General features: G+C 47.8%; 1 protein-coding gene across 4 annotated transcripts in view; it reads left to right on the top strand.

Moving 5' to 3' along the window:
* The first annotated feature begins 65 nt into the window (after positions 1 to 65).
* The window catches only part of LOC308548741 (protein transport protein Sec16B-like), a 41584-nt gene continuing 18501 nt past the window's right edge, over positions 66 to 23148 (top strand). For 2 of the 4 annotated variants that reach the window (XM_081120785.1, XM_081120783.1), the window contains exons 1-10: positions 12447 to 12801; positions 14117 to 14229; positions 15023 to 15143; positions 15925 to 16033; positions 17131 to 17275; positions 17883 to 18034; positions 18384 to 18445; positions 20682 to 20817; positions 21207 to 21441; positions 21707 to 21800. In XM_081120785.1, coding sequence (XP_080976911.1) covers positions 12503 to 12801; positions 14117 to 14229; positions 15023 to 15143; positions 15925 to 16033; positions 17131 to 17275; positions 17883 to 18034; positions 18384 to 18445; positions 20682 to 20817; positions 21207 to 21441; positions 21707 to 21800 — 1466 coding nt within the window. In that variant the 5' untranslated portion in view covers positions 12447 to 12502. Of the gene's footprint in view, positions 173 to 12444; positions 12802 to 14116; positions 14230 to 15022; positions 15144 to 15924; positions 16034 to 17130; positions 17276 to 17882; positions 18035 to 18383; positions 18446 to 20681; positions 20818 to 21206; positions 21442 to 21702; positions 21801 to 23148 lie in introns of those variants that run through there. The other 2 variants (XM_081120784.1, XM_081120782.1) reach the window with 2 other exon arrangements.

Genomic DNA, 23148 nt, shown 5'->3' with positions numbered 1-23148 from the left:
GAGCCGCGCCCGAAAGCGGTCCGTTGGAAACTGTTGCTGGCGCAGAAAGGTTCCGTGCGGCTGACGTGGCAGGGCTGCAGAGTCCGCCTGCCAGCTGTGAGTCGCAGCAGGCTGTCAGTGATGGGATAGAGCAGAAGCAGCAGCCGCAGCTCCCGATGTAGGGGCAAATAATGTAAGTACTTATTTTCACCATTAACCAATTAACCCAAACCCAACCCAAACTGAAGAATGGTAAGAGGAAATAATAATTCTCGTTAGAAACCCTTCTAACAGATGCATTTGAGAAGCATTTGGTCTCAACCAGAGCAGAAAGGCATCAAGCCGGCACATGGTTTTCAGCAAAAACGAAGAACCTCACAGGGTCTTGTTTGAAAAAACAAACTTCAGCGGTGGCCCGTGCTCCTTTCAAACCCTAACTCCTTGAAGTTCCTGCAGCCTGGGCAGGGGCTGTCCCCTGACCCTGGAATGCATTGAGAATATGCAAAAGGACATGTGATTTCAATTCACAGAAAAATCTAGGCAGGTTTGATTATGGGGAGATGAAAGGAGGCTTCGCAGTTACAGTGTTTGGGGGAGAAGAGAGAGCCTGTTAAATATTTCAAGGAGGATTCACGTTGGCTAAAGCTGCCCGAGAGGCAACGTGGAAACTTCTGTTCTCAGGCCGCGTAGATGGCTGGGGGCGTGGTGCCTGCCAGCCCAAGGAGTAATGAACCCCTGGCACAGATCCCCTTAGCAAGAGGTGGCTCTACAGTTGCTGTTCCCGAGGCTTCCGCCCTGGAAGTTACTCCCAGAGCCCTGGGGTTTTCAGAGTTCATAGGCCGTGTGTTTATGGCATGGTGATTCTCTTTCTCTCTGTTGAGACCTTTTACTGTGATGTTCAGTTCCGCATGAAAGCTCACAAATGACCAACAGCAGTGAACCCTGACTGTGGTTAACCCACTAACAGATAGTTTTGATTGGCACCTCTATGCTGGGGATACCTCAGTGAACAAGATGGAAGAGGTCCCTGGCCCTTCAGATGTTGCCTCCCAGCAGGAAAAACAGATGTTATGAGAGGAGGAATGAATAGTGGGAGGGGAGTCAGGAGACCTGGATTTGGGTCCTGGCCTTGATCCCAATTAACCATATGGCACTCTGGGCTCCAGTTTATGAGCTGTACAATGAATGGGTTGGAGAGGGTAATCCCTTCAGTAATTGATTCCTCACCTAGTGTGAGTTTTTCCCTTGCTGAACAGCTCTTCACACAGCATTGAATTTGCTCCACATGCCATTTGGAAACGGGTGCTTTACCGATGAAATGGACCTCACGGGTACCAACCAGGCTTTATCAAATGGTGATTTTCTGTAATAGAAACTTGAAGCATCCTTCTGGATGGCCCACTTACAGTGTGATATGGTTAGGAGAAAAGGTTGCTTCCCAGAAAGATGTCTAAAAGGTGGCGACTCACCTTACGTATCTGAGTTTCTATTTTCAAATGATTATTGATTGTAACAAATACCTTTTCAGCAGCTCCCAATTCTGGAGGGGCAAAGACACAAAAGCCTGACCCTAAGGAAAATGAAATTGCTTGAAATAGGTATGACCCACAGGCTACAGCTTGAAAGAAATTAAGCTGAGTAAAAAATAAAGCAGGCTGGCCCTAGCCGGTTTGGCTCAGTGGTTAGAGCATTGGCCCTCAGACTGAAGGGCTTCGGGTTCGATTCCGGCCAAGCGCACGCACCTCAGTTGTAGGCACGATCCCCGGCCCTGTTGCGGGCGTGTGTGGAAGGCAACCAATGTGTCTCTCTCACATCGATGTTTCTCTGTCTGTCTCTCTGTCTCTGTGTCTCCCTCCCTTCCACTCTCTGAAAAGCAATGGAAAAAATATCCTCACGCAAGGATTAAAAAGATAATAATAATAAAAATAAGCCAGGCTGTGTTTTAAAATAGAAAATACCCACCACTGGTGACTGTAAGGTGCATCCTCAGCTTTCCAAAACTCATCACCATCAGCTCAACCATTTTGGGCTTTGGAAATTGTGGGAGTCTCAACACATTTTAATAGAATTATGGATAAAATTAATTTCTTTAATATAATTTGTATGCATACATTTTCCCCATCAGCCTGGCCTAGCCTGGCTCACAAAATATCTGCATGGGCATTCATCCATTCCCTCACTGTCTCCCTCCCTTGTCAGTGGCGGAAGTGTACTTCCCAGCCCCTGAGTAATCCCTTCTCTTGGGTTATGAGCTCCATGCCCTAAGGGACCACGTCCATTACTCATTTCCTTTATTCTCCTGTCTCTTCAGTGTCTCCTCTAACTGGCTTCCCATAGAAGGTAGACGTGTTTGAGTGTCTCCTATTTCATGCCAGCCAACCAACCCACCAATGATTGACCACACAGGATCCCTCCTTACTGTCCTGTCCCCTTTCTGTCCATTCCACCAACCCTAGGGAATCCAGTGGACACTTTCAAGTTCTTATGTAACTTGATCTCTTGCTGTATCTCTTCTCTTTACCTCTTCCTCTTGCTGGGCACTCGCCCCTTCCTTGGCTTCTTTGATGTTGTTCTGACTCTGCCTTCTCAGTCTTCATGAACGTCTCTTGATGAGGGACCTGGCCATCAGGGCAGAGCTGCATAAATCCAGTTAACCTCTAAATCCCATTTATTCCGCCTCTTGTCTTTTCTCTTGAACCCGACACCACCCCCGCTCACATTTCCCCTCCACCAGTGTCTTAGTTTGGCTTGCATTGACTTTAAAAGGGTGGATGACGGCAACTGCCTCTTAAGGCTCCCCCTGCCTGCAGCCTGGCACTCCCCAGGCCATTCTCTTCATTGTGACCTGTGTGCTTTTCTAAAATGTCAGCTTGATGATGTCACTCACCTGCTTTGAATCTTGTAGAAACATCTCATAGTGTTCAGCAAAAATCCCCCCAAAGTGGCCACTTGGCTTCCTTTCTCCCACTCTGATGGGTGTTCCCCTCCAATCTGATTGAATGTGGTGCGTCACCAGAGCCTGCCCAGCCGAACCTTCCCTCCAGGCCTTTGGGCTTACTGATTCCTCTTGTTGAACCATTTCAGTCCCCCCGTTCACTGGTTAAGTCCCAATTCTCCAACAATGTCATGAAGCACAGAAAGTATTGCATCCTTAGGGAGAAAGGAAATGTCCTTAGGAAGCTTGTATGGAAATTACATCATAGAAACAATGCTGGGAAAGGCAGCAAGTATTTACTCGGCATGCAGAGAATCTGTAACATTCATTTATGGAATGCTCCCCCAAAATAATGAACTTTGGCCATCTCCCTTGCGATGGCTGCAGACATTTGTGCTTAGAAAAGAAACTTCTCCATCATCTTGTCCTGCCCTTCAGTGTCCTCCAGGAACTGAAGTGCGAACTTTGTTTTCTGGCATCATAAGTGGCTCCTATGGAAATTGCCCCGATGTGCTAAATTCAGCATTAAAACAGCACTCCTGGGGATCTTAACTATATCTGCAGTCACTTATTCTAGACCCAGAGAACAGGGTGTGAGTGCTCTAAAATGCTTGCATACACCCACGCTGTGCACATACACGGGCTATTTCTGTCCATGGAACAGCGGGCAGAGGAGTAACCAGCCGAGTGGGATGCGCCTTCATTGACTAACAAGCGGGGCAAGAACATATGGAAATTGATCTTTGAGTCCTTACTTTTATAATTATATCGGGTTGAGTGAACCTGTCTACACTGACTGATAGTTCTGAAGATGGAAAACATTGTATTTGCATAGATTTTAAAACCATTACGTTTTTGCATTAAATAGATGACATGGCTATTACTGACCAGTATGCTTTTTTGAACAAAGCTTTTGACTAGAAGTCCTGTGATTGATTTTTCTCCCCTTGATGACTGATTCTGACACTCTGAGTTTGGTGAGATCTCTTACCCTTTCTGGCCTCACTTTTATTGACCCCAAATGGACAAACTCTCTACTGATGCCATGGGGTAATGCAACCAATGAGCCAAGGGCATCTCTGTGGAAGACAACTATGAATGCAGTGGATTATTATGAGAGAGAGAGGGAAGAACGAAAATTAAAAACAATAACCTCAGATTAGATTCTAAGCCAATAATAAAGAATAGCTAAAATAAAAATTGAATATAAACTGCTATTATAAATGCTAAATAAGAACGTATACCCTGAACACCCTAGAAGGTAACTCTTCTGCTTTGCTCTTTTAAATAACCCTGACAACAACTATTTCTTGAACACTTACTCTGTGCAGGCACAGAGTGCTTTTCCTAGATCATTCATTCATCTCTTCATCAAATATTAATTGAATACCTACTATAAGCCATGAATAGTACATTACCTCGTTTATCCTACCACAGCATTGTGAAGATTTCTGTTATTATACAGTTAATTAACAAATGAAGACACAGCCTGAGAGGTTAAGTAACCTTAACCTTGAGGTCCCACAGCTAGTCAGTGGAGGCATTGGGACTCAAATCCACCTCCAGCCACAAAACCTGAGCCCTTAAATACTGTTCTGTACCACACTCATGAGCTTTGTGTACAGGTTAGCTTGTCACACCTTTAACAGAATGGAAGGAACCTGGAAGAGTGAAAGACAGACTTATAGAAAACCCTCTCCTCTATTTAACAGGCATTTTGGTGTTTTTCCCCTCAGACATTATTTCATTTCATTCATGTCACAGCCCCGTGAGGTTCTTTTTAGACTGGATTTTAAAGATAAGGGAACTGGGGCTCATGAGGATTGAGTGATTTTTTTAAAACTTTTGATTGATTTTAGAGAAAGAGGAAGGGGGAGAGAGAAACATCAGTTTGCTGTTCCACTTATTTATGCGTGATTGGTTGCTTCTAGTATGTGCTCTGACTGGGGATCAAACCTGCAGCCCTGGCGTATTGGGACAATGCTCTAACCAACCGAGCTACCTGGCCAGGGCTGAGATTGAGTGATTTTTTCCCCCCCCCAAAGGCACATGGTTGGGAGATGGCATAGTTAAAACAAAATCCAGGCTTCAATTCCTATTTCCTTTCCCCCAGGCCTTTGCTCCCCCCCAAAATGATTGAGGCGAGGATGTTTTATAAGGAAACAGAAACAGGACTATGGAACCTGGAGAGGAGAAGGTTGCTGAGTGGCATGTTTTTTTTCTATCCAAAGAGTTCCAATGAGAGTTTGAGTCACGCATGCGTGTTGTACATCAGGAAGAGTATCTTGACTCTAAAATTTTGGGGTGTGCTTCTGTAAGGAGCCTGAGGACCTACTTTCACTGGAGAGCAAACACTGTCTGTGCCAGGTAAACTGAGAGCCTTACATAAGAGGATTCTTATCCAGCAGCGGAGAGCTTGGAGTGCTGCGGTCTGTCCATGGAAGAACTGTGTGGGAGTAAGGGCCTGAGTCCCCCTTCCTTAGACACTTAGTCCCCCTGCGTCACCTGCAGGAACGGATTCCTTCCAGCTCATCAGTGATGTGTCTGAACGTCTGCTCCTGTTCAGGATGAGTCTCTCAGACATTTCCACCAAGTGGCAGGGAGTGACTTCTGGAGGTGCAGGGGGTGTGTATATGAATGTGTGTGTGGTGTCTGTTCGTATGTCCCATTGCAAGGATGAAATTCCTTTGACGTCTCATGTTTCATTGTAAAAATTAACACAAATTTGAATTTTATTCCATAATACAATATTTACGTTTGTTTAAAATTAAAACATATTCTACAGTTGCTTGTACGATACAGTTGATACATATCCTGTGGCATCCAGCATTGTCCCTGGGGTTACAAGTACTCGAGTGTGAGAAGCTTTGGGCTGCATTTTCTTTTTTTTTTTAAAAAGTATATCTTTATTGACTTCAGAGAGAGGAAGGGAGAGGGGGGAGAGAGAGAAACATCAATGATGAGAGAGTCATTGATCGGCTGCCTCCTGCACGCTCCCGACTGGGGATTGAGCCCACAACCCGGGCATGTGCCCTGACCGGGAATCGAACCTCGATCTCCTGGATCCTAGGTCGGTGCTCAACCGCTGAGCCATGCCAGCTGGGCTGGGCTGCACTTTCTTGAACTTTCTAATTCTGATGTTCTTATCTCAACCCAGTCTCTTGTTTCTGTGTAGTCATGTGATACAGATTCTCCTGATCTCCGGGCCCAGTGGGGGCGCTGGGTTAAGTGTAAAGGAGAAGTGTGGGTGTCAGAGCCGGTGGGCTCTCGCTTTATCCCTTCCGATGACTGGTGCAGTGTTTCCTGTGCACTTGAGAGTGTTTCCAGGGAGAGGATCTCGGTTCACACTTATTAAGCATTTACTATACACCAAGTACGTTGTAGGTTTTTAATCTACTTATACTCTTATTGTAGCTCTGGGAGGGAGGTTCTGTTATCATCTCCATTGTACAGATGAAGAAAGGGCCTTGCAGCGTAACTTGCCCGAGTTCCCGCAGCCAGCAGCCAGCAGGGCTGAGAGTCACACAGGCAGCCTTGTTGCGGGGCCGCCAAGTGGTACCTCTCCTCTGGGGACTGTGTCCCATTGGCCTTGGGGGCTCGGAGAGCACTCCAAGCACATTGCAGCCCTTCATTTCACTTGGTGTCCGTGTGAGTCACCTGTGCCTGTTGGAGCTTGCCGTGAGGTGAGAAGTCACAGCAGCATCCACCTGCCACCCACTCATCCTGGTTCAGGGGGCATGGATAAAGTGGGAGGGGTGAAGGGGGGCCCCCCTCAGCCAGCCCAGGGCTGGTAAGGAAGAGTATTCGTTCTTCCTGAGCAATACATTGCTTCTCTAGCTCCTGGCAGCAGAGGTGGGTTCAGGGAGGGCAGGTTTGCAGGCAGCCAGCTAGGTGGCATTTAAAGGAACTCTTTTGTCAGGGCTCCTACATGGGATTCCTTGGTCCTGTTGGAAACTTGAACTGTGCCCAAGCCTCCACTCCTGAGATTGTGCTAAGAGCAGCCGTCCCAGGACTGGCACTGGTAGCTTACCGTGCCCATGCCAGGCTAATTGTCTCTGGCCCTCAGACCATGTTTTCCTGGCACATGGCCTTTCGATAATTGGACTGCTGAGTGGCACACGCCGCTGTGCATTTTGGATGACATCCGGCTCCCCTGAAGGAAGGGGGTCACAGCCTTGGCGGCCAATCACTGGCGGAGGCCCCGAGCTCCGTCTCTCCCAGGCTGGCTCCAGCTGGTGGCTTTGCTGGGGTCAAAAGGCTGCTCTGCCCTAAACCTTTACCCCTTGACTCATTCTTGGAATCAGAGATACGAGCTGCTTGCTGACTAAAAGAGCTTCAGTGTATCAGCTGTTGTTGGAAATGCAGTGTGGACATTTTTCAGTCATTCCCACTTCAGCTAAGTTTTTTTTTAAAATTGTGATTTAATGTTTTTCTTTCACTGCTCGATTGGAGTGTGCCTTTTAGGTATATGTAGTTTAACAAGAGCCCGGCCGGGCGTGGCTGAGCGGTTGAACGTCGACCTAGGATACAGGCGATCGGGGTTCGATTCCCAGTCAGGGCACATGCCCGGGTTGCGGGCTGCGGCCGATCAATGACTCTCTCATCACTGATGTTTCTGTCTCTCTCTCTCCCTCTCCTTTCCTCTCTCTGAAATCAATAAAGATATAATTTAAAAAAAAGAAAAAAAAAGATATACAGGTCATTTATTTTAGATTTTATCTCATTTATGCCCCACATGGCATCACTTTGGTCAATCTCCAGTCAATCTCCTTAACTGATTGCTTCAGCGTTTTCTTTTACTTTTTCCAGAAACTTCCTATCTAGGTTTCACTCTATACTCAGGATGTGAAAACTACTGGATACAACCATACAGTTAGGTTGTTGCTGCTAAAAATTTAAGGCATTCATTCATTCACAAATAAAATCTTTATTGAGGTCCTGTCATATGTCAGGCACTGTGCCGTGCACTGTGGGTATAGCATGGAACGAAGCTCAGGTGTCCAGATCCCCATGGAGCTTCAAGTCCATCTAGGTGTCCAATAACGGCTGCATTTCTAGCCCACCTGTGACCCTGAGGACACATCTCTAGTGAAAGCCCACTCTTATTTTCTGCACTGGCCAATCCCAACCTTCATAACCCTTCCCCAGTCTCTTACCAAATGCTCACCCTGACCTGGTGGGTAGAGATGAGCAGCATTATTAGCAGTGATGGTACTTTTGTCAGACAGATGTCACACCAGGGTAGTCACTCCTGTTTGAAACAAGATCCTTATCGGTGGTCTGGCATTTGGAAAGGACACAGGGACTGGGAAAGGAAATTCACACGAATTAGCAAGTGACCAGGGCTCCAATTCTGCCCCATAGTTGAAATACAGAGCAGGAATCAGGCACGAGGACAGGGCGCTCGGGGAGAGCATGAAGACTGGCGCTGTTGTGGCATGTGGGAGCCCATGGGATCGCGCAGGGGCACTGCAACCAGGACGTGGGTGGCAAGACTAATTTTAGCCCACCTCCTGGCGGGGATGAGCTGCTAATGTAAATGTGGTTAGAAGCCAGGAGGAACTGAGCCTCCAGGTCGAGAGACGAAGTGACTGTAGATATGTGGGGCTGGGCAAGGCAGAGGCCGATAAATCCCAAGCCTTTTGGAGTGGTGAGATCCTGCTATGATCTATCTCTTTCTGTGACCCATATAACTGTTGCATGGCTTCTGTCTATAAAATAATTAAAGCTAATTGAAATTAATTTTGCTTGTTGAGTGTTTGAGGAGTTTCTAGAGATGCTTTGAGATGTCACAAGAAGAATGTTTGGAATAACTGAGCCAGCTGTTTAAACCAGAGACGTACAATGAAGGCTGGTAACAGAAGGACAATTCTGCAGGTCAAAGAAAGCTGAGTCAGGAGCTAGGAGTTTGGGGTTGTCGCCTGTATGCTGGTCAACTGGCTTTGTGAACACCACCACCACCAACTTGCTTTACAGCGTTTGACAGTTTCTATATAAATACTCCCGCCATGGTGACTTCCAGTTACCACTGGTTTCATTACTGGCTCACACACAGTTCCTGCGTATGTAATAATCAGCCCTTAGGGCCAGGGCAAGGTGACTCCCGCACACCAGTATTATCCTGACAGCTTCTGGTGGGCTTGGTGAGCTTGGGTAAGTCACTTCACTTCTCTGGATCTTAGTTTTATCATCAATAAAGTGAAGTTCCAGGGTGAGTATTCCAGTAATGTAGTCGGTGTTATGAGGCAGGACTAACATTGTGTTATAAGCCGAAAGAGTTAGGTTTTCATGAATGTTATTGCGATGCCTCAGAACACGTAATTGGATGTTTGAGTCTGTGGCATAATCAGCCATGCTCTGCCCCCTGCTGCCGATGTGTGTCCTCCAGCACCCTTCCCAGGAACATGAAAAACGTCAGTGCGGCCATTACGGAGCCAGCTTCGGGGCCCCCCAGTGGGGTAAGAAGCCATGTCCAAGGTCAGAGAAGTCTACACGCAGCGGCCAGGTCCTAGGAGCCAGCTGAGGGGCTGAGACAAAACCTTATAGCTTAGGCACATTAGTGTGTCTGATCACAAGACCCATGTGGTGGTCTTCCCTGGACTAGTAGCAACATGGGAGGTTAGTTTGCTCCAAGTTTTCTGAAGGTGAGGGCTCTGTCCTTCATATTTACATGTGTCAAATCCTGGCATCGTATAGAGACTACGTAAGTGTTTGTTGAAAGAAAGAATAAACTTTGGGGTTTTTTTTAGAGCAAATTCTGAATTTTCCCCTCTCCCAATTTATTGAGATATAATTGACATATAACACTGTGCTAGTTTAAGGTGTATAACATGATTTTCTGCATTTTAAAATATTTGATTCAAAAGTGGACATGAGCTTCTCTGTGTTTACCTTAATAATGCTGAAAACATGTGTTTTGCAAGTGCAAGAAATTATTTTCTTATTGCAATAGAAGGCGCTTTTCAGCACCTTCAGTCTAATATTGGGCATGTAAATTTGCCTTCTGTTCGATAACACATTTGATACACAAACAGAACCCAGTGGAGAGAAACATGACTGAGGAAAACCCCAGCCAGACAGACCGGGCGTCTACAACCCACCAGTGAGTACCTCTGCTTCAACCCATGGAAATACCTTACCTCTTTTAAAAGGAAAAGATAATGCTGATGTACAGAGCATACTTATTTATACATGTGCCACTTTACCAGCGCTTAATCCTCATAGTGACCCCCGTAAGCTAAGTATCGTTATTCCCCTTTTAGAGAAGAAGAAACTGAGACTCCGAGAGGTTAGGTCAGAGAGCCAACCAGCAGCAGAGCCCGAGCCAACACCCCGAGGCGGTGCTCTGCTGGCCGGGCCGGGCTGCCTGTGGGCTTGCTGGGTTTCCTCTCCCTGGTGCCTCTGTTCCTTGTCTGCTGTGGGGTTTGGACACTTTCACATGTGAGTGAGCCTGGCCCGGCCCACGACCAGGCAAACAGAAGCCCCAGTCTCTCTGACAGGGCTCTGAGCAAATACGCCGGGTCAGGTCTGTCCCACACTCGGTGGCTGGGCTGTACTTTGCCCCGGTGAATCAGCTCCATGGAGGCCGGGCAGTGGCAAAGGTAACCGACTGGCTGTGGATTGGAGGGCCAGGTGAGCCTTGGTAGATGTGGCACCTGGACTTTGGCAGTCTCCGCGAGGAGAGGAGACACTCTTGGGCCAGGTTCCTGGAGCTGCGCTGAAGGAAGGTGGCAAGGCGGCAGAGCAGGTGTGTGGGAACGCTGCTGGCTCCCGTATGTCCCCTCTCTTACCTGTGCTTGCTGGGCTGGCAGATTAGGAAGGCAGCATTGCCCTCCCTGGGGCCAGGGAGGGTCATTTATGTGGCCATGCAAGTGTGACTTACCCCTGTAGAGGGAAAGCCTTCGTTTTGAGGATCTTAGGTGCTTTGGAGTTGATGTCCTTAATTATAACCTGAGGTCTAACTTACTGGAGTTAATATCTCTTGGCAACACAATCATGGGAGTTTGGCAAAGAGATTGGGTCCTGGAAAGGCTGCCCAGTGAAAATATCTGGGGGCAAGGTGAAAGAGACTTTCCTACTGGTGTCCAGATGGTATTGAGTTCCCTGGGCCTTCAGGAAAGACCCAAGTACCCTTTCACTGTGTCTGGGGCATTTGGCCTTTGCTGGAATTTTCTGGAAAAAGCCTACTCCCTCAAGAAAGTGGGCTAAGATGGGAAAAGGGTGCTGGTTTTCCTGAGCTGTGATTGATCCCGAGGTAGAAGGCCCTTCTGCGCCTTGCTCTTCTGGTCTGTTCTGTTTACAGCTCTCGGCTCATAGCGGTGAACACCGGCTCCATGGCATTTGAGCAGAGTGACATGTTGATTTCAACACATACCCTTTGACCCTTTGTTCCGATAAGAATTTTTATTTTAGGCTGGGAGTTTCAGGAGTGGGAACAAGTTAAGTGGATTCCATCAGAATCTTTCAACCGAGAACAGCTCCTAACAGAGAGAAAACACAGGGTCTGACTGAGCTAATGTATTTTCCCAACACAAAGGGATCCCCAAGCAGGAGTGAGGTGTGGTGGGTGCTCTTCCTTCGGGGGCAGCTGGATGCAGGCACTCCTCTGTGATACGGGCTGAGGAGCTCGGAAGGCAGTCTGCCCTTGGAGCTGTTTCCCATTTTGAAGAATAAGTGGGGGGAAATCAGTTTGATTCTGGGGAGACTTCCAGGTTTTAAAATCTCCAGCCAAGAGGATTACCAAGACACCACTCTCTAGTTGGCCATGGAAACGATCCCAAACTTTTCTCTCGTTGGCTCTCCTGGAGGAGAGGCAGGCATGGCCATAGTATACGGCTGAGTTCTAAGAGGTGAATTTAAGGATTCAGAAAAGATGTCTCTTGAGGTCAATTTAAGTTTCTTTTTGTTTAGGAAATGGCTTCAGCTACTTTCACTATCCCAACCTTTATCTCTAACACTAACTACTATTTATTGAACAATTACTGGCAGTGAATTGGGCACTTCATAAGTTATCTCTAATTCTCACAGTAACCCTACAAGCTAGTCATTGTGGTCCCCACTTTATGGATAAGAAAACTGAGGCTTATAAAAATTAACTAGCTAATTTGGTCCAGCTCTGTCTAAGGCCAACTCTATTTCTGTGATGGCATAGGGTCTTCATAGTAAATGTTGAATAAATATTTGCTGATGAAATAAATGCACATTTATGTAATTGGAATACTTTGATAGTGTTTGGGAGCTTCTCTATTACTCTTCTATCTCCCATGCCTCCCGCATCTTTATTGCTTCAACTAATCATATTTTTTAATTTTTAAAGCAACATCAATATAGATGTCTAGCCTGTTATTTATTTCATGTATCTGCTTGAGAGTTTTTCCCAGATGCTTCTATATCAGTGTCCTTGTGGTTTGTTTGAGATAGAAGATTTTGAAGACCGTAAGTGCTTTTCCCACAAAACCTAATCAACCATCATGTTTGGATATAAACCTAAAATAATGATAATTTTTTTGGTCTTTTTGTTTTGTCTGCAGGAAGAGAAAATAACGACACAACTGACTCAAAACAAGGAAGAAATTCAGAAGGTCAGGAATGGAGCCCTGGATTCCCCAGCGGCCGCCGCAGCCGCCGGGGAGGCCCCCAGCCCCGTCCCAGGGCCCAGACCGAGGCCTTCGGAGAGATGGGCACCATCGGCCTGTTCCTCACTCTTGGCACAACGGAGAGAGGTTCCGGCAATGGCAAGACACCCGTGGGAGCCCCCAGCCACAGCAGGACCCCAGGACAGATCACCAGCAGCCTCATTACGTGCCCAGGCCCGGGGACTGGCACCCGCCTGTGGCCGGCGTTGACTATTACGAAGCGGGTTACCCCCCTCACTTGTTGTATTCCAGGTGTGGTTCCAGGCTTGGGACTGACCGGCTCTCCTGGGTGCTTACGGACAGATTGCGCTTCTCCTACTTCCCTTTCCTTTTATTTCTCCTTTGGTTTTTCTTTTTCTTTCTCTGCCCTTCTACATTGATTTAGCTAAACCCGTTTCTCTTCCAAATTGGATTTTGGGGAGTGCAAATAATATTCCCCCCTTCCGTATCCCCTCCCCTAGGGGGGCTTCTTAAAGAAGCCATCAGAATGTGGTTGGGTATTGGGGGCGGGGGGAGGGTAGAAAGAATGAAAGAATGGTGAAATTCAAGAGAGCAGATGAAACCTTCTTATTCCAGCATTGCAAAGGCAGTAAATGTATGTAGATGATGGAAAGGCTTTTCCTAGGATCCCTATAAAAACTCCCTCATTGTCTTTGGACCCCTCTGACCCAGGGTTAGCGTGACCCCACCAAGAAGAGTCCTAGCACCTCAAACAGTACCTAGAGTGAGACAGGCATCCAGAAAAAATGTGTATTGAATGAATGAATGAATGAATGGGAACTTTAAAAAAAATCAACCTCAGAGAAAGCAGATATATCTTGCAGATATAAGCAGATATAAGGCTCCAAGTTCCGAAGGACAGGGTCTCAGTGAGGTAATTCTAGGTTAGAGAATATAGAATTCCTGCTCCTGGGCTCTAACTGGACTCAATGTTTTACAAAATGTTGGAAGCCATCTGTGTTCACATTAGCTTTTCTAGGTGGGGTGATATTTATCCGCCTACAGATTCAGGGTTGACATTATGACCCTGATATTTTAAAGAATTATCAATCGATAAAAATACTAACAACCTGACATCTTCCCCAGTCTTTGCATGTTGTTGAATTCTCAAAGGAAGGTAAGTTAGGGACAGAGGCAATAAAAGCAATCAGGTTTCAGATAGTCCAACCTGACTTTTTCATCTCATTTCCATCTGTAATATTCGTGGGGATGACAATGGCATGTTGGATACTTACACAGTCATCTCAGGAAGGGGTTTTCTAAGATACTATCTTGCGTGGTTAGATGTAGGTACTTGGGGAGTAAGAGGGGCCATGGGGAAGGAGAGACACTTGGCTATGGCTTTGCTATAAAAATCCCAGCCTTGTTCTGAAACAAAGATCTTAACTCCTGCTCTGAGTCCAGGTTTTCTGTGTATAGGATCTAGAATTAACTGTGACTTTTACGCAGATTCTGGACTGGGGTCACAATTCTGTCCTCTGAAGTTGTTTAACTTGTGTAGCCCCCCCATTGGTTTCTCTCTTTATCACTCATTCTTGAATGACTGGCCTTCTTTGTGCTGTTTTAGGCCAGGCTTTGAGGATCCGTATCAGAGGTATCACTCTCCAGCTCTAAGGGAAGACTATGCTTATGGAAGCTATTACTACCATGGGCACCCACAGCAGCAACCAGAAGAAAGAGGTACGGGATGATCTCCCAGAAGGCTTTGGGATGGTGCGGCTGGTCTGATTGACGGGGCAGAGGCCAAGGGAGCCATGCTCAGAGCCTCACCGTGGGCACCCTGCTCTGCTGAGGCAGAAAGAATTCCCACCCCTGCCTACTTCTTTCTTGGCCAGATGAAGTCAGGGTGAAGACTCTGCTGCTTGATGTCTTGAGGAGAAGAGATAGAAAGCAGTCATTTTTCTTTGTACCTGTAGATGATAGTAGTGAAATTATCAATATGCTGCTAATATTATGGATAAATTGCACTTCATCCACATTTTTTTTCCTATTCATTATGGCCAGGATTATAGTCTCTGACCAAGTATCAGTGACGTCATCAAGTGTGTGCCTGGGCTTTAAGGAGTCTGCTTATCATTTACCCTGAGGGTGCAGAAATGCACCAACAGGAATTTACACCCTATACGATAGCAGGGCTTTAGGTATATGCTAATGGCTGCTAGCAAAGAGAAATCTGTTTCAACATTGAGCATGCACACGCACGCACACACACACACACACACACACACACACACACGTACACACACAATCCCCACCGTTGTACAGTTGTGTAGGGCCATGCTAATTGGTTCAGGGAGGACTGAGGGGCATCTCGTGGACTTTCATCATTAGCTCTCACCAATTTTATTCAGTTTTGCAAATGTGTTTTCGTACCTACTGTGTTCCAGGAACTCGGCTTCACAGCTTGGAAGTGTCTTCCTGAACTTTCAGGGACAAGAAGTGACCTTTATTTTGTTTTTCTCTGAGGGTGCAGTGCCAAGGCAAGCGAGTCCTTACATCCGGCACGAAGATTACCGGGACCAAAAGCACCTCAATGAACATCATCGTGAAAACCAGAATAGTCCTTTTGGAACAAACAGTGAGACCCAGTTCCAGTAAGTGTGAAAGGAGAGGCCAGGTCAGTGTGATTCAGCCAGACTCAGACCCTGTTAGGAAAATCTCGTTGCATCTGGTGCTGGGCCCCCCTCTCTGGAAGCCCGTCTGCTTCTGTTGTGGGGATGTGGGAGTTTTGTTCCTGGGGGTGGGGGTGCAGATGGCCCAGGCCAGGGTGAACAGGAGCCCTGGGAGGAGAGATTCTTAACTCTGAGACGTGGTTCTCAAACCTGGGCTAGTCTGAGTCCTGTCACTTGAGGTCCATCTGAAAGGAGGGCCTTGGCTCCATGTTGGCTTCAGAACAGATGTGGCCTTGCAAAAGTTCTCACGATTGGGCCCTGCCTGGGGCTGGGATGCTTTTCTTCTGCCCACTCCTGCTCCCCAAGAATGGAACATCCTTTGGGATAAGGCGAGCAGGGGACGGGAACAGCCTTTTGTACAAGCACCTGTCCTGGTGCTCTTAGGCCTGGCACCTTTACCCTGGAACCCACCAACCCAACTGCTCTGATTTAAGTCATTCCTGTATGTCAGGCAGCAGGGACCACCCTTCTCTGCAGGGCCCGGGGAAGCTCCTAGTAACCACCCCGGGGCCCAGGAGCCCCTGTGTTCCTGGTGTTAACAATTTGAGGTGGCAAATGGAAGGACAGCGCTTCTCCCTGTGGCACAGAGGCCAACCTGACACCTGTCCACACTCTGCAACAGAACAGCCTCCAGCAGAGAGCAGCTCAGCCTCGCTGGCTCGCCCAGGTCCCCCTCTCACCTGCTCCTGTCATTTTGCTGCAGATCTCAGAGTGGCAACCCTTATAAAGACAGCCCCGCTTCTAACTCTGGACAGGAGAGGCCTGGGGACCTGTTTCCAGAGAGTCTGCTAACTGGGGCCCAGAAGAATAAGGTAACCTGAAGTGATGGGGGCTGGTGGCGTGTGACAGGGCCTCGCAACTGACATTGTCAGCAGTGGCAGGGCAGGGCCCTCGGGGATGGGGTCTCCAGTGGCCAGCAGACTGAGGGATCCAATTCCTCCCTTCTTGGCAGAGCCTGCACTCATCCCTCCTCCTTTCCCTGCCTTCCTGTTTCAGTCTCAAGGGCCTGGGGTCCTGATCTGGCCCTTTTGCATTTTTGTCCAAGTGGCTGAATCAGGAAATGTCACCCAAGTCACTCTGAGGTGCTGGGAAAGAGGAGAAGAGGCTGCCACCAGGACCCCAGTGGACTGGCAGTTTGGTTCACCCAGGAATTGGGAAGTTACTGGAAGCTTTTAATTCAGGTCTGAAAAGCAGAGCTTGAAACCTGCCTTGACATTTTACAAGACCCTCCCTGTCTTCTAAAAGCTTACTGTGTATGTCACTGGAGCCATGAAATGGAGCTCTTCAAGTTTTTTAAATAAACGTTTATTTTGGAAAACTCTTAGATTTCTGGAAAAGATGCAAAGGCACTGTGAGGACAAGCTCTTGATTTTTGACAATCTTGTATCAGTTTTGTTTCCCTGATTGGATTTATATGATTTTTGAGAACAGTTTCTTCTGTATACCTCATGCTTAACAGGATATGGGGCACATAGTATTATGACTAATAGTAACAATAGCACAATAACAGCAGCCACACACACATAGCACTTTACTGAGTACAAAGAGCTTTTGTATCCAGCGTTTTATTTGTATCTTCCCAGGAGGTAAGTTCCCTGAATTTCTTGTATGCCTGTATCCCCAGGGAAAGCACAGTGCCTAGAGCATAGTAGGTGCTCATTAAATAGCTGGTGAATGAATTATGCAGGGCAGATACGAGTATCTATATTACAGATGAGGGTACCCAGCTCAGAGAGCCCAAGTCACTTGTCATTAGGTCCTAGCAGCTCAGCATTGACAAAGCTGGGATTTGAATCCAGGCCTCCTGGTTTGAATTTTATTGCTCTGAACGAACACTTTGGGCGGGGGGGCATCTCTCTGAAACAGCTTCTAATCTCTCCCGTGTGTGTTCTGTGTTCTTTGCTTCCAGCCATCACTGCCCAACGACTCCAACCTTCTCCGGCAGCATGAGTCTGGTCTCAGCTCCAGTGGCTACGAGCTCAGTCAGTACATGGCAGATGCCTCCGAGCTGTATGACCCCATGGCTTCAACAGCTTGGAGACCAGTTCAGGCTGGTGGGTATTGAGGTGATCATAGGAGTTGGTTGAGTCTGATGGGAAAGAGGCCTGGGTGGCAATTTCTTGGAACAACACTGTTACCCTGGTTCCAACAGTGGGTCATTGTTCACCTCATTTGCTAACATAGGTCTCCTGGACAGGGAGGCCAGCTTGGCTCCGTTTCCCACCTTTTCTTTTGTACTGGAGATTGCATCATAGCTGATTCTTGGAAGGGGACCCTGCCCCTAGTGACAGGCACTCCTAGGTGCTTTTAAGTAGTGGGTGAAGGGAGGACTGGAGTCAATTTGGCAAAGCAAAGGCAGGCCACAAAGCACAACTGCTTTGTTTGGATGTGGCTGACTTGTCAAGAGTCCTGGCCTGTCACCATTGCCACGAGTCTGGGCCTCATGCATTGTTACCATTTGGACCAACCATCAAATCCTTGCCTTATATTGTGACATAGTCTCAGGGCATTTAATCTGCTTCTACTTCTGTAGGCCACCCAGAATCTCATCTTGGTCCCAGGTGGAATTTGAACAGAAACGTGTTTGTTTGTGGCATATTTCTAAGTAAAGAAAAGCAGTGGCAGTCATGCTAACAGTGTCTACCTGTGTCTGTTGGTCAGAGGATGTCTCTGCAGCTGGTCCCAAGGAACCCATGAAGTTCTATGTCCCCCACATGCCTGTGAGTTTTGGGCCAGGAGGGCAGTTGGTGTGTGTGTGTCCCAGCTCTCCCAGTGATGGGCAAACGGCCCTTGTTGAACTGCACAGCATGGAGGTAAACAAGGATCTCTTTCTGCGAAATGTCAGTGCCCTGCTCCCCTTTGCCTAAGCCTGAGCATCTCCAGGAATGGGAGGGGGGCACTTGTGGGGAACTAGGCCATGCACCCCCATGGGTTGGGTTGGGTTGGGTACAGGAATGGCTGGGGCTCTTCTCTGAAAGAAGTGATGCTAGACTTATGTTTTCTCTGAGATGTTACTAGCTCAGTGTCAGCCACCGGAGAACTCACTTTTGTTCTGCTTTCCCCATGAGGCATTGAGCTGCACTTTGGGACCACGGCCTCGGGTTCTGATGCTGGGCATTGGGGGAGCGTTGTCTTGAAGAACAAATCTAATTTTTGTTCCAGGTTATACTTAACGATTGTGAGGAACAAGAAGCGATGAGGACTTTCTCAGGGCCCCTGATCAGGTACGTTACCCTGTGAGCACCTGAGTAAGGGCTTCTGAAACCTGCAGAGTCTTTCTGCCCAGAATAGGATTTGGGGGGGGGGATTTGTTCTTGGCTTCTTTGAAAGAAAATGTCTGTCTCCATTGGAATAGAGTTTTCTATGCTCACAGACAGAGCCAAACGTGGCCTGAACCTTTTTGACAAGCAATCCAATAGTTGAAGGGCAGAAAGAAAAATTAACATGAAGGTTTAAAAATCTGAAATCAGTTCCATTTTGCGGAGGCGACACGGTAGGAGGTCTTAGCATTCCGTGTACTTAGTAGACATTCGTGGGGAAGTGCAGTACCGCCCGGCAAGTCACAGACAAGTGGGTCATAGTGGGAAAGGCCCTTTTCTGGAGAGGGACCGTGGTCAGCGGGAGCTCCTGGACGGCGTGCAAGTCTGCCCTCTACAGGACTGAGCTGGAACTGCCTTTAAACGCCTGGTCCCTTCTGATAAATTTGCATGGTGCCTTTTGTTGTGAGAGTCCTGGCTGGAGTCAGAGGGCCTGGTCCCAGCCCCAGGCATCCTACTAACTAGAGATACCGTGGCAGACAGGTCACTTAACCCTCTCTAGCCTTAGCTTTCCCTTTAAGAAATGATGTGACACTTGCTGTGCCTACTCCAGGAAGTGGCTGTGAGATGCAAGTGAGATTGATGCACGTGGAAGCCCTTTATTTTATTTATTATTATTTTTTTAACATGAAACCAATGCATTTTATTTTATTTCATTTTTTACACATTTTTTTATTGTTCAAAATATTACAGATGTCCCTTTTTCTCCCCATTGACCCCTTCCACTCCTTCCACCCCCCTCCTCAGTCCCTCACCACACCATTGTCTGTGTCCTTGGGTTATGCATATAAATTCTTTGGTTAATCTCTATCTCCCCCCCCCCCCCATTCCCTCTGAGATTTGTCAGTCTGATCTGTGCTTCCATGTCACAGAATCTATTCTGTTCATGAATTTATTAAGTTCTTTAGATTCCACATATAAGTGAGATCGTGTGATGTTTGTGTTTCTCTGCCTGGCTTATTTCGCTTAGCATAATAATCTCCAGGTCCATTCATACTGTCCCAAATGGTATGAGATCCTTCCTCTTTACAGCTGCATAGTATTCCATGGTATGAATGTCCCACAGTTTTTTAATCCACTCATCTACTGATGGGCACTTGGACTGTTTCCAGATCTTAGCTATTGTAAATTGTGCTGCTATGAAATAGGGGTGCATATATTCTTACTGATTAGTGTTTCAGGATTCTTAGGATACATTCCTAGAAGTGGAATCGCTGGGTCAAAAGACAGCTCCATTTTTAATTTTTTGAGGAACCTCCATACTGTTTTCCATAGTGGCTGCCCCAGTCTGCATTCCCACCAGCAGTGTACCAGGGTTCCCCTTTCTCCACACCCCCGCCAGCACAGATCGTTTGTTGATTTGTTGATGGCAGCCATTCTGAAGTGATGCCTTATTGTGGTTTTAATTTGCACCTCTGATGATTAGTGAGCATTGGAAGCCCTTTAAATAGCAACATCACTATATAAATGTATTCTTATCTTGAATCTCCTTCTGCAAGAAAATCTCCATCTAGTATTTTGACAGTTCCTTCAAGTAAAAATGACTGTATCTATCTCTAACACTCAGGTATACAGATTTTGTGTACAGTACCGAGTTGGGTATTTGGACACTAGGGTACTGGTCCCAACTGGGTGTTGATTTTATTGAGTGGTCTTAAGCAAATAATACTGCCTGTTTACTGAGCACTTAATATATGCTATATAATTTGCTAGTTTCTTTTTTGTATGGAGGTAGATTAAAAAAATTATTTCTATCTTAGGGGAAAAAAAGGAGGCTCAGAGGAGATAAGAAAGTATGTAAACGGAGATGTTGCAACTAGATTTAAACCCAGGATTGTCTGACTCCAGTGTCTGTGCTCTTGACTACCTGTTACCCTAGGTAGTCATTTCAGGTCTCAGGGCCTCAGTTTCTTCATCTGTAAAATGGAGAGAGTGTATGGGAGACTTTCTGAAGTCCCTTCCTATTCCCCAAGGAAACAACTATCCTATAGTTACAGACTCATTACCCCTGTCCTGGGCCTGGGTTGTTGGGCTTCATCTCAGTCCCAGCCCAGCAGAGCCCTCACACTGTGGGAGGAGCTCGGGATCCTGCGCGGGGAAGAGTCTGCCGGCTCACCCTTTGCTCCCTGAAATCTCTCCATAGGGAAGACGTCCACAAGGTGGACATCATGACATTTTGCCAGCAGAAAGCAGCTCAGAGCCGCAAATCCGAGCTGCCAGGCAGCAGAGACTCAGCTCTACTGTGGCAACTGTTGGTTCTCCTTTGCCGGCAGAATGGGGTGAGTATTACCTCCCCGCTGGGTGGGCAGGAGCAGGCTGGTTTGAAATGTAAGCCTTCCTGGGGTAAGTAAGATTCGGCTTATGGCAGAATTATAAAGTAATAGTAATGAAGCAACACGTGGCCCCCCAGATTGCTCAGATGTCAATGCCAGCTTGCCAATACTGACCTTCCCCCTGCCCTTCCCCACTGGCCTGGGTTATTGTGAAGCTGTTGGGTTACTGCACCAGCCAGATAATACGCCTCTGAGAGCGGGCGTATTTCTGGTAACTTCTGTGGCACCCGAGGTGTGAGATGCAGTAATCCTGCGCCTCCTTCTTCAGCCTGGGCCACCCCCTTGAGGATGAAGAGGATTCTGTCCCCCTCAGGATGACCCCCTTTGCCTTGCAGTCCATGGTGGGCTCTGACATCGCAGAGCTGCTGATGCAGGACTGCAAGAAGCTGGAGAAGTACAAGCAGCAGCCGCCTGTGGCCAACCTCATCAACCTGACCGATGACGACTGGCCCGTGCTCAGCTCAGGGACCCGGAACCTGCTCACCGGGGAGGTGCCCCCCAGCGTGGAGACGCCCGCGCAGATCGTGGAGAAATTCACTAAACTGCTCTACTACGGGAGGAAGAAGGCAAGTGCGCCCCCCTCAGGCTTGTTTTAGGAAAGTAACCACTGTCTGTCCCCACCGCCCAGCCCTCCTCCAGTTAGGTGAGGAATACACACTCATTTTATTGCACTTGGATTTTGACAAAGTGGAAGCTGGAGAAAGGGACAACTTAGAAATATGTGCCCACCTCTAGTGCTTAGGGGGGGCGCTAGTACCCAAGCATAGTGATGTGCTCCTGTTGCTAGAGGAAGGTGGGTGAGCAACACTGAATGTGGTGGTTTGCTTTCAGGAAGCCTTGGAGTGGGCCATGAAGAACCATTTGTGGGGCCACGCTTTGTTCCTGTCCAGCAAGATGGATGCAAGGACCTATAACTGGGTCATGAGTGGGTGAGCTGGGGACTTGTAGTGGAGACCACCGCAGCAGAGAGGCCCCCCACCAGATGTGGGGCTGGCAGTGGGGAGAAATGCAAGATGCATCGAGAAGCCCCACACTCCAAGCATCTTTCCAGTTTCTCTTTTCTGAGCTGGATGTAGCATTTTTCCAGATTCTTATAATCTGGACACACACACACATTCTTTATACATGCGAAGCTGCGTAAAACATTTTAGTAGTATTCTCCAGAGTCAGGATTTCCAAAAGATAAGTGGGTTTTTACATTGCGGTGAAAACCTCTCTTTGGGGGGGGCTGTTCTGGATGGTTCCATCAGTGAGGAAATAGGAACGATCACGTGGGGTTAGCTGTCAGGGCCTCAGGGCCTCAGCTAGTACACAGCTACTGCTTAGTCTTGCAGCAGAGATATGGGGTGCTGACAAGAAGGTGGGGGTAGGGGGCAGCAGGGTCGTGAGCTGTGGCAGGAAAGGGGGTTTACGGGACTGGGAATTGGATCTGGGAGTCTTCATCTAGGGCAGTGGGAGGTGACGAGATTGCAGGGTACATTTAGTTAGAAGTCACATCGGCACACCAAGATCTGGGGGCCAGGTGGAAATGGAGGTGTGAGCACACAGCCAGGTGTGTGGAATGAGGTGGGTGAAACAGAAGAGACTCAGGATCCGCTGGAGGTGGAGGTGTGGAGGGAGCTGGGGAAGGGTTTCTGAGTAAGTCCCCTAGGCTCTAGTTAGCATCCATGGCGCAGGGACAGGACAGGGCGGGGCCCCTCCCGGGAGAAGCAGGCTTGGGTGGGACAGTGAGAAGGGTGTTACCTCGCCACGCTCACCTTCCCGTGTTGGTGCAAGCTGCGAGGCTGCCCTCAGCTTCCCTCGCGTTTAAGTCGGCCGTGTGTCCTGTTGAGCAGAGTTGGCTTAGAAGACGAACGCTCTGAGTTCAATCTGTGGCTAATGCTGTCACCCCTCCCGGGCGCCTGTTCTGCACGATGGCCTCTGTGGAGTCATTTTATTACTCTAACTAACCCTCAGCTTCCCGGGGCCTGGTACCCCCACTGTGCACCCTGTTCTGTTCAGGGACTGGAATGACGAGAGCCCCAAAGCTTTGTTAAGACACGTGCTCTGGGCCTGCGAGACAAGGGCGCTGTTAAATCGCAGACGGTGATCCGAGGGATGCTTCTCCTTTGGGTTTGGGAAACTGGTGGCCACCACCCCACATTTTAGCACACCTCCAGCCTCCCGAGTTTGGCTGTGGGCCGTTGATTTTCCATGGTGCCCCGTGAATTGTGAAGAATGCCTCCTTCTGAGTGCGCTTAAATCTCAGATCAGCTATAGCGCTTATTACATCCCCAT

This window comes from Miniopterus schreibersii, assembly GCF_964146895.1.
Source record: "Miniopterus schreibersii genome assembly, chromosome: 19".
Lineage (NCBI taxonomy): Eukaryota > Metazoa > Chordata > Mammalia > Chiroptera > Miniopteridae > Miniopterus > Miniopterus schreibersii.
This window is presented reverse-complemented; position numbering and strand designations above follow the sequence as displayed.